This window comes from Apteryx rowi, unplaced genomic scaffold (assembly GCF_003343035.1).
Source record: "Apteryx rowi isolate R43461 unplaced genomic scaffold, aptRow1 scaffold_5, whole genome shotgun sequence".
Taxonomy (NCBI): domain Eukaryota; kingdom Metazoa; phylum Chordata; class Aves; order Apterygiformes; family Apterygidae; genus Apteryx; species Apteryx rowi.
In genome coordinates, this window is record NW_020450760.1 from 1,653,609 (window position 1) to 1,665,047 (window position 11,439).

Below are 11,439 nucleotides of genomic sequence, written 5' to 3' on the forward strand. Positions count from 1 at the left end.
CACATTGAGGCCCAGCCACAGGAACAGAAAAAATCCTGCAACTTTAAAAGAGTTTACCACAAGAACAGACACAGGATGAATTAAAGGCTTTGGAGTGCAAATGAAAGCAACTAGACACAGGTACCAACATGCAGCTGAATGGAAAGATTTACTCACCCACACTTCAGCCTGCACAGCAGCAATATTAAAAGTGGATGTGCTAGCTAGGATCCACAGCATTTATAGCCCAAGGGTCTACACCAGCCTCCTGGAGACCAAAGGCCCTTCCACTTGCCACTTCACATGGCCAATGATTACCCTCACCAAGTGTAAAACGTCACAAAAAAAATCAATAGTTTAAAAAGACATGAACAAATAGGGAATCCATCACTTTCCTGGATAACTTCCAACAGTCAATCACCAAAAAACAATAACAACAAAAAAAAAAACCCACACACTCAGGCATTTTATTTCAGTTCACATGGACTTTTCTTGCAGCCATTTATTTGTATTACATAGGTCTCCTTTATTATGTCAAAATTTCCTTTGGAAAAAGTAATTGTTAGTAGTCCCATTTCAGCCTCTTTTCAGTAAGCTAAACAGATGGAGTTTGCTTAGTCTTCAGTTTCCAAAACATTTCAGTAGCTCTCTTCTCTATCCTTCTCTCAGTATTTCAATTTTTCCTTTGCAACACTGATGCCGCTATTCTAACGTTCTGTTTCCTAAATGCTGGCTTCAGAGGTAGCAGACTGCTCCACTGACTGCCGCACCCTCTTTACACCCCCATCACCCTTTGGTCCAAGCATGACATTGGGAAGCCTTGTGGAGTTACCTGCCCGTTGTGCCCCTAAAAATCCCTCTCCAAGCTACTTCTTTCCAAACACCATCCTTGATGCAGAAGATAAGGCCGGAGCTTTCTGAACTGAGATTTATAACTCTGCATTTAATGCAATTAAGAACCTATTTTGTTGGCATCAGTCCAAATTAAGACCCAAAGCACTCTACAAGACTACCATATTCACTTTATTTACCACCTTGTCAACCTATGGCTCATCCTTAATTTCTCTCAACAGCAGTTGTATATCCATTCCATAACACTGATGGAAGTGTTGAACATCAGTCTTACTGCACATCCCCATGGACCCCATTTAATTAGGATTCACCATCTACAATGCCAAGACTTATCAGTGAACTCCAAAACAGCCGAAGATACTTCCTGTCCCCTGATGTTCCTTCCTCATAAATCATGGAACAGATTAGGGAACTCGGCTCATAATACATTTAAGAGGTGCTCTACAGACATTGCAGAACTCTGGAATTTTGGGGGACAATCATGTCTTTTGAGAGGAAGGGGGATTGAGTCAGACTGTCATGCAGCAGGAAATCAATGTCTAACTACTGACTGAACACCTTAGCTATGAGGTTATTTCTACCAATCAATCCATTTGTAGTCTCAAAAAGAAAAAAGCAGCCTTCTTCAGCAGGATTTATTTCTCATATTTCATTTTTTAACTAATGCCAGGTAGAGACAGGAATAACTGAAATCTCTTGCAGTATCACTTTATGTCAGTACTTGACAAAAGGATGACCCATCGGCCTATGGTTACGCTGTTATCTCACTCCCCATGCAGCTGCCCTCTCCCACACTTTTGGGGTTTTCTTACCATTCCAAGATCTCCTGAACCACCCCTTCCAATACTCCTTTGATGTTTATTACTAGTAGATGCTGAATATGGCAACCACATCCCTCTATTCCTATTAAGTGCCTGGGAGATATTTTGCATGGCACAAGAGCATCATCCTTCTCCTCTCCCCTAAACACTGTATGAAATATTTATCCAACATTTTCCGCATCTTTTGTGGATGGTGAAATAGTTGATGGGCCTACACTTTTGTGGGGTTTTTTTTGGTTTTAGTGTTTTTTTTGTTTGGTTTGGGGGGTTTTTTGAGTCTTACAATAAAAAAACACAACACTTCTTTGCCCTCTCATATTCATGGACTTTTCCCCAACATTTTTGCCGTACTAGCATTCTACAAGTCAATTGCTATCTAGTTTTTTTTAATCAATCTGTCATATTACATTATTAACTGTAATCTTTTAGATTTGTGACATCATCTTAGCAGGCCATTATATCCTTTTTATGTTCTGTAATATCCTTGTATCCTTTTGTGCCAGTGGCTACAAAATATTCAGTCACAGGCTATTTTACTGAATTCCGTACACTGTCACTCCTTTTCCCCCTCCATTCTCTCTTTCCTTTCCAAGAAACCCGCTTCTTATCAGGCAAAAATTTAAAGTTTGAAAGCACAACTAAGATCCAAAAGACTACGACTTGAGAAGCAGCTACAAGAATCCTCTGCTGTGTCACAGACTACCCATATAGTTCTTTCTTTTGGTAGAGGTGACAGTTTCTTGCTCTTACTCCTCTTCAGAGGTTTAGAGAAGTAGGTAACTGTCAAATGTATCCCTCTCCTCAGTCTTATTTGGTTAAGCATACAATAGCCAGCAGGGAGCAGAAGTGACACCACTGGTATGAGATACTCTGTAAATCACAGTACCATCACCCTTTTACAATTTAAGGGGCACCTTCCTCAGTGAAACAAATGCTCCAGCACAGAGCCCAACCCTTTCATGACAGTTTATACACAATCTCTGCTGCCTTAATTAACAAAGGCCACTACATCCTCACACCTGTGTTGTGATGCATCTTATCCCTAGGGTCCAGGGGAAAACCACGTGTCAACTTGATGGGGCCACCACGGACAACTGTGGAGGAGAGGGATATAAAATTCTTGATCTTAGTCCCAGGATCAGGGGGCAGAGCACAAAGTCAAAAACAACTTTCAACTCCCTCTCCCCGAAAGCACTTAGGTTTAGTTACTGCATTCAAACAGCAGTCCTTTAATCAAGGAGTCCTGCTTATTCATGAGGGGATCTGTAGCTAGACAAACCTTTCAAACACTAGTTCTGCCATCTGGCAACAGCACTGAGACTTGTTCCCAGACACGCACAGAGCCGGTAATTGCCCTCACGTGGAATTCCACAGCACTGCAATTGTTTTAGCATTTAAATCTCCATGAGCTCCAGATGTGCATTTTGTATCTTTGTGGGGGGAAAAAGGTACCACAAGTTGCCACAGATTTTCCTCCCTCCCTCCAAATACTTTTCATTTTGCTCTCAGCAGTTACTTCAGTCTTCTTCTACAGCAGGTGAACATGGAGGTCTGCAGATAAGGATAAGTATCTTAAAGAATCCATACCAAGGAAGCAAAAGCATTGCATTTCTCCCCTGCTTTCCTCATTTCCCTGGATTTGGCATTCTGAGCAGGTGCCCAGCTGGGAACACAGGTATTCTGGGGGATTGCTTTGTTGGCTTTTCTTTTTTTCCAACTCAAATTAATTTCAAAGCACGATGAAAAGGTCATAGAGGTAACCTCTGCTAAAAGTGGCACCTTCAAATTCTTCAAATGATACATTTAAGAGAAGGGGTGTGGGGGGAGTGGAGGGGAAACAGAACTTAGAGACTTACATTTTGCTTCAGACAGATTCTGATTAGGTGACCAGACCAGCATGCCGAGATTCTCTCTCTCCTGACTTCGCCTTCCAAGTTTGGCTGAAGAGAAAACAGATACAGACCAAGTTACAGAGAAAGTCTTGTTTCAGATGCAAAATGGATACAGAAGTGACTTATTAGACATCTGTAGCTTTTAATCAAGCTATGAAACCCATCTGTAAAGTCAAAACCCCATCTTCCCATTCAGACCTGAGGCCTTTCCTCGTTTCTCCAATACATCACCCTATATATAACATGACAGATACAGCACACTCACCCTCTTTCATGCATTACACTAAGAAGCATAAGTTAGATCTAAATTAAAAGTTAATTGGTGTTTCTCTTCCAGCATACTTGATTATTTTTCTTCCAGCCATTGTTAAATGAAAAAGGGAGGAGTTAGGCTCAGGCAGAAGGCTCCAAGCCCTTAATGCTGTGAGTTTAACATGCACTTAGGTTAACATTTCAGGATAAGCACAAGCACAAACCTCCTGGATTTCAACTTTGAGTCTCCTCCCCTGTCCCAACAGAGCCCTCCTGCCCCTCCATCTCCCATACAGGCAGGAATGTCATCCCAAGCAACGCCAGGGGTCTCGGATCAGAATCGGGTCCTTCGCTCAACTGCCCAAGGGAAATTCTGGTGCATTCACACCCTCTGTGGGCACACGCACACACACTCGGGAGAACAGGTCCATTTTTAACCAACATAACACTTCTTCAGCATGAGAGCACTGAAAGCCTTAAGTCAAAAAGCACAGCTGCACTTAATTTGAAAGAGCAATGTCAAAGCTAAGGTAAGTTTCAAGCAGCAAATTCTTGCGAATCTGCTGCTCTTCAGGCACACACAGTAAGAGAGTTTCCAGAACAAGGCAGTCGTGAGAGAAGGAGGAGAAGAGAGAGAGAGAAACTCGCTGTGTTGAGTCAGCATGCACAGCCAGCTCAACTACCTGCCCTGGCCAAGAGAAACTTGCAGGTCTGGTTATGAATGGGTGCCTACATGACTGCTTCCACTACAAAGCTTCACGCAATGCTAAAGGCTTGCACAATATTTCAGTGTGATGCTATTTTCTCTGCACTGCACTAGAAACCATCACCTTATGCTACCTAAAAAAACACAAGTGAGAAAAGATCTAGCAACAAAAAGGGAGCGATGCCAGGACACTCCTGTCTCGGGTCACAGAGAATAAAACCAGAACATTATCTGCTCTTATGCTTCTACTGGAGCAGAGGCAGAAGCCTGTCACCACCCAACTTCCGGTCCTCCAAAGAGATCAGAAAGCTTAGCAATTACAATACTATGAATGCTCATGTTTTGACTGTTTTTAACACCGAATCTGCTCAGCCTAAGAGCAGTCAGGGCAAGGTGATGAAAATAATCTAACATTAAAGTCTAAATAGTATTTACCAAAAAAAAAAAAAAAAAAAAAAAAAAAAGAGCGAGAGGAACCCCCCCACACACACACACGCAACCAAACAGTCAGCAGGTCTTATTTACACATTAAACTAACGATTTTTACTCCCAATTGCCTAAACATTGTAATTTACCCTATTTCTCAAGCCTTACCAAAATGAAATAGGAAGTTTATTTTCACTCATTTCTCAGTTTTCATGGCAAAACATCACGATTATATATTTTTTATACATACATAGTTGGGTGGTTTTTTGGTTTTTTTTAAATGACTAGCAACTGCACATACCAGATACTTTGTGCACTGTGCATTTTCATTACTGTTACACTAGGCAGAAAAACAGAAGCGAGAAAAGACAACAGCCTCTGGTAGAGAAAGATGGGGGTGGAGACCAGGTTTATATGTAGAATGCAAAAAGTGTCTGAATTTAAAAATCACAATAGTCAAACTCTGTATAAAAAAAAGTCTTGAAACATTTGGGATTAAATTTTACTTGCTCCCCCAATTCAAGTCATAGATCAGAAATGCAAAGAAAAAGGCAACCTCAAACCTCCCCTTCATCAGCTTCGGCTCCCCACTCTCCCTACCACAGTTTGGCCTGTTATTTAGCTTAGCATTTGAACATATTTGAAACGTGCAAGGAGAGAAAAGACTGACTCTCCACCTTGAAACTGCTTTTCAGCATAATGCAAGTTCCATAAAAATACCTAAAGAAAAGGCAGAAATCACCAATCAGGTCTCCAGGAACAGTTAAACATTTGCAACACAAATCCTAATACGCTTCCTCACCCCTAGTAACCTCTAATCCACCAGACAATATTTAGGAGCCTGTTGCCCCCGTTCCCTGGCAAGGCTTCGCTCTACAGCAAGTCGCCAGTGAGGCTTCGCCTCGGTCCTCCTCCACTGCGCACGTCCCTGTCGCTTCTCGTGCCCCAGCTCCTGGTGCGTGTCTATACTCCTCAGCGAGCCAGTCCAGCTCACTAAACTGGCAAAATACACCTAACCCAGGAAAGAGAAAAGGTCTTCTGCCAATTTAGCATGCTGAACTGGCTCCCCAAGGTGTCAGGCAAATGCCACGGCCAGGGCAAAGGAGCCTGGCTGTCCCCATCAGGAGCGGGAAGCCGTCAGTCTGGCTCACCTGTAACGTGGAATTTCGGCTCAGTTAAAACACCGTGTCAGAGTCTGGGGCATTACAAAGGGAGCTTCATAGCCTTCCCGGCTGTGAACAGCAGCTCAGCGTGGAAGCTGGCGGCTAGCATGGAGAGGTGCGCGGGGCCCCACAGCGCCAAAGGAACCATGGTTGCTCAACACCCTCCTCATCCTCCAGAGCTCAGTCCCCAGTGAGCACCTACGACCTTCCCTCTGCAAAGGGAGCACTTCAGGTCAGCAGCTACCTCTATTCAAGCCTCACATCTCCTCTACGCGCCAGGACAGTGCACTCTCCTGGGCCTCCCTTAAACAAGAACTTAATGCAGATGCAGAGTTTTATGCAACTCTCAGGACACCCCTTCTCCCTCCCAGCTTTTTCCCTCCACCTTCCTCCAGCTTCGCAGCAGCAACCAGCCAATTCACAGTGTTCATAACGGGGTGTATCACAGTACCTCCGGCATTGCTGCAGCATCTCTCCCACCCCTGCCTGCCCACCCAAGCCCATATGCATTCCTCAGCCTTCCCACCTCAGCGGAGGTAGAGGCAGCGTGAAACACGCTGCATGGTTAAGTTAAAAGTCATGCTTCTCCTCTCTGCAAAGGATACAAGGGCCTACAAAGGTAGAAGCACAGGGGGTGTATGTGGTGGTGGGGGATCCCTCCAAACATCCACAGAGGCCAAGAATCCCCCTTCCCCCAAACATCACAGGTGACTTATCCCCAGCTGCCCAGCTCCTCCACCTTCCAACATCACACTCTCCCCAGCGCCCCTTTCCCAAGCCCCCGGACCCCGCGTTCCCTGCCAAAGACAAGCGAAACAGGCTCAGCTGCCTTCTCTTCCTGGGAGTCCAGTGTTGCCCCGCTCCCCAATTCACATCGCACATGTATTCTTGCTACGTGACACAGCAAGGAACAGCTTAAGAGCTTGCTCAGAATTTGGAAGCCTATTAAAATGATTATTTTAGAGTAATACCCAAGGGGGGGGGGGGCTTATATCACAGTTTTGCAGAGCAGTCATTACAGTCCATATCTTTCTGAGCACAGCCAAGCCACAGGGCATGCCAACACGGAGCAATGCTATCCTTCCCGGGCCCCAGGCTTTGGGTAAAGGATACCACAGTGGGGTGAACTCGCTCTACATTTTAGTAAGAAAGCTAAATCGACATAACCCATTATACATTTTATATAAAAATACTCACATAAGGAGGGCAAGGGTTACTCTTTTTTAGAGTAACAGATCAATTTAAGATCAATGGGGTTTGCTCATTTAAGCAGCTGCAGTTAAACCAGTGCAACTTGTGTTCAGAGAAGCCATATATTAGCAGATAAGATCACCTGACATTTCAGTTAATCCTGCACTTTCATCTACAGTACCACTGGGTACCTGTAAAGTCTCTGCCATAGCCAACAGTTCCCTATCACAAGTGTTGTGGGAACAAACACTTCCGAATCCTTTTCTCACTGCTGCTCACATCAGGGCCTGCAAGCTTGCTGCCTCTCCTGCTTGTCCTGAGTCGCATCTGGGAAGAATTGTGGATCCTTGTACAACCTCAACAGAAACATCTCCTGCTACAACAAGCATCCCCTAAACTTTGTCCCAGTGCCAAAATTCACCAGGGGTGCAAGCTCCTTCTGCCCTTCCCCAAGCAGAGGTGTACCCCCGCTCTGGGCACAGCACCACAGTGCTTTTTCCTCAGAGCAGTTCCCATCCTTCTCTCCTCCCTCATCCCCAGAACACACCTCTACCTCATTTCTCCAGTTGCATAGACAGCTGTTTGAGGGACCGTACACTGAACCAGAAGAAGAAACTGATCCAGGTTAAAACTAACTCTGTAAAGAAAAGGTTATTTTGAGAGTTGGGCCCATTTACAGGTCTGATTTACTGCCCAGCCAACAAACAATTCAGCTGGTAAAAGACAAGATGAGGCACGGCAGGAAGTCATTAAGCCAGCATTAACCTGGAGGAAAAGAAAGGGTTGGGGGGAGCTTTTTTGGTAAAAGCTGTGGAGTCACATCTCAACAACAGCATGTAACACTGCATGTAGGAACGCACTGTTTGCACAGCAGAAAGAGCAGGAGCAGTCTTACTCCCAAACATCTGTCTGTCCAATTTTCACTTGCATACAGATACAGAAAGGTGTCAGCACCGCTCTCCCACCACCAACCATAAAGTTTTACGCCTCAGGGGTAAACTCACTTTAGACCCCATACCTGAGCGATCCCAGCTAGCACAGGAAGAAGAGAACAAAAAATAAAGTGAGAACAAAGAGATTTCTGCCAATGCGATGAAACCCATCCCTTCTTCGCAGAGGCACACTCCTCTGCTCCATCTGCTCCAAGCCAGAGCACAGAGGTTCAACCCTGCCAAGGCCCTCTGGGGAAAGAGAGGAGAAAGTGCCACTTGCAAGTTCCTTGCAAAGAACTTTAAGAACACCAAGCCCTGAATGCCCTTGGGAATCCTCCAACACGTCTCCTGGTCTACCAGGGCTCAGCCCAGAGTCAGCACCCCCTCCTACACCAAGGAACACCATCTCCAGCTGAAGTCAACAAGACCTATCTATTTCAATAGCAGAGGGATCAGGCTCCACCGCTTTTGAGCAGCACCCAAACCTGATATACAGCCTAACAAGATAGGCATGCATCTCGCATCTTAAGGGATCTCCAGCAGATACTGTAGCTTTGTATTTTTTTAGGCAAACTTCAGCTGTATTGGTGCTGGAGTCAGGTTTTAAGCATAAGCACAGTGCTGAATGCGCAGCAGAGTTTGTCATCATTAATGCATTTGTGTTGACATGAAACCACAGATCCTTGTTCAGGCTCTCTCCAGGGCCAGCTGAGAGCAAAGACATGTGTGTGCGCCCTGCAGGCTCCTCAGCCACCACACTTGGCAGAGTTTCCACAGACAGACAACAAAGCAGGACCAAAAGCAACAAGTGCACTTCTCTCCCAGCCTTCGCCAGGGTGCTGTGAAGTCAAGGCTCCTGTTCGGGGAAGGGAAGTGAACAAACCTCCAAACAGATGCTACCTAAGGACACTAGCACATAAGCTGTGCCACATGCTTTCAGGCTCCTTTCCAGGTCAAAGCACCTTCCTCACCCTTCTGACCCCTCCCAATACCAAGTTAGCCACAGAGCAGCTATGCTCAGTTCAGAAGGAAAGCGGTGCCTGGCATTAGTACCATCCCCTTCATCCCACCCACATCTCTTCCCAGAAAGATGAACTCAGAGCCCCTGAAGAACTGAGTCACAAGGCCGAAGGGTGAAGCTATGCTTCACAGGTTGAATCCATCCAGCACCTCACTGCTTCCAAAGGGAGAGGAGGTCCCGCTCAGCCAGCGTTTCTCTGCTCTCCTGACACATGCTCCCTGCCTCCCTCCCCAACTTGTGTTGACTCCAGCATTTATCTGTCCCAAGCCAAACTAACCTGGCAAAATAAAAAGCAAAACAGCATTTTTCTGAGTTACTAAATCAAATATAGCTCACTACAAGATCAGACAAACACCAGAGTGGGCGCAAAGGGAGGAGCAGGCCCACGCAGATGGGGGCCTCTCTCTGCCTTAACGCAAAGCTTCACCCGGACACTACAGTTCAGGCAGCACCACTGCAAAGGGAGGGAGGGAGGCTCTCTTTCCCCTTATGTCAGCACAAACAGCCACAGAGTCATGTGACAAACCGGAGCAGGGAATCTACCTGGGCTAAAAAAAAAAGCCTAATCCAACAAAACAGCAGTTAGCTTTAATCAGTTCCCAATTTTCTACCGCACACCTAAGAAACAAGGAAGAGGAATGAGAAGCTAGGGCTAGGCAGGACACCTCCCCTCAAGAGCAGCACTGGTGCACACTGCTGCCTTAAGAGCTGCCCATGGAATTACAGCACAAACGAAGGATGGAGGAAGGTCCCTGGAGCTAGGCAGCAGGGCGAGAAAACCCGGCCACCTGAGCAGAGCCCAGCACTGCCCGGCTCCCTGCTGATGCCTCCAGCTGCACTTTTCTGCTCCAAGTTAGAGATGAAACATGCTAGAATAAACTCAGGGAGAGCTGAGGCCTCTCAAAGAGCCACCGATCACTTTGTCACCTGTGTTTTGCTTCTGTGCAACACAGCGGTGCCAGCTCCCGCTTGAGTTTCTGTACTTGGAGGGAGCTGCTGCATCTCGCGGCTCTCCAAGGATGCTGCATGTTCCAGCTGTGGCTGGGAGCCATTCAAGAGCTGCTCTGCACTTCCCTTTTGGCACCTATTCTGACCCCTCAGAGAGACGATCCCAGTCTCCTGCCGATGCCAAGACACGCTTTATTCCCAGTTCCCTCTTCGCGAAGTCAGGGAGGAGCTCTGCCGGGAGGGTTCCCAGCTTTCTTCCTTCTCCAAAGCCCTTTGAAGAGTCTCAGATGCGATTTTTTTTTGTTGTTGCTGTTTGCACAAGGCATTTGAGAGCTATTGAAGACCTCTGTGAGCTCCACAGAAGGCAGAACACTCTGTCACATATCACTGTTTGAGAGCACTGCAATGCTCATCATGAAAAGCGGGAATTTGCAGCCAGTAAGTTCCCCCATCAGTTAAAACAGCAAAAGGTAACTCAGAAAAGCAAGGCCACTGTCTGGTGCTTGATACAGACACATACTTCTATACTTTCTTTGGAAGGCAAACATCAGCACATCACCTTAAGTTTAAAAAACATTTCCCACAGAAGTATGGGGCATTCCGTAGGTGCTGGTCCTTTTGGGAAGCAAAAAAAAAAAAAAAAAAAAAAAAAAAAAAGATTTCCAAATATAAACAATATATTTCATTAACAGTTATGAAACTTTACACAACTAAGATCGAAATCCTCAAGGTACATGGTGGCAAGATTCCCACCTACAAAGGCTATTGCATTACTAACAGCACTTACTGATCCTTCCACATCTGGTATTAACTCATCTTTAAATCCCATATTGCAGGGTTTAAAAAAAAAAAAAATTTTAATATGTAACCCTCACCACTATATATAAAATTTGCATTGTATAATACTCAGAGGTGCATGGATTTTATTGTTTGGGGAAAAGCTGGAGCTAGTGTATAATAAGTTAGATGTTGAATATTGCTTAATGCAGTTTCGTACACTTCCAGTGAAGTGAGATTAGAAAAGTGCTTCCATTCCCAACTCTATTTGTTTTATCCGTGCAGTCCTTATACTTATCGCACAGAGTAAAAACCCCTGTTTACAGTACCCATGATGACTGTTAAACAAAATAAGACAAGGGAGGCGCTGGCTCCCATAGTTTGAAAAACTTGCTCTGGTTCATTGATATTACTCAGACTCACACTGTAATTGAAAAGGTCCAGCTGCACTACAGCAAAATGCCTATGTGACACAAAAG

At 45.3% G+C, this 11,439-nt stretch overlaps 1 protein-coding gene across 2 annotated transcripts in view; it reads right to left on the minus strand.

Annotated features, from left to right (window-relative positions):
- Positions 1-4,098, minus strand: part of RCOR1 (REST corepressor 1) — a 45,079-nt gene extending 40,981 nt beyond the window's left edge. The window contains exons 1-2 of one of the 2 annotated variants that reach the window (XM_026079546.1): positions 4,021-4,091; positions 3,509-3,592 (exon numbers count right to left, since the gene is read on the minus strand). In XM_026079546.1, the coding sequence (XP_025935331.1) occupies positions 3,509-3,551 (43 nt within the window). In that variant the 5' untranslated portion in view covers positions 3,552-3,592; positions 4,021-4,091. Of the gene's footprint in view, positions 1-3,508; positions 3,593-4,020 lie in introns of both variants that reach the window. The other variant, XM_026079547.1, reaches the window with a different exon arrangement.
- Positions 4,099-11,439: the final 7,341 nt, after the last annotated feature.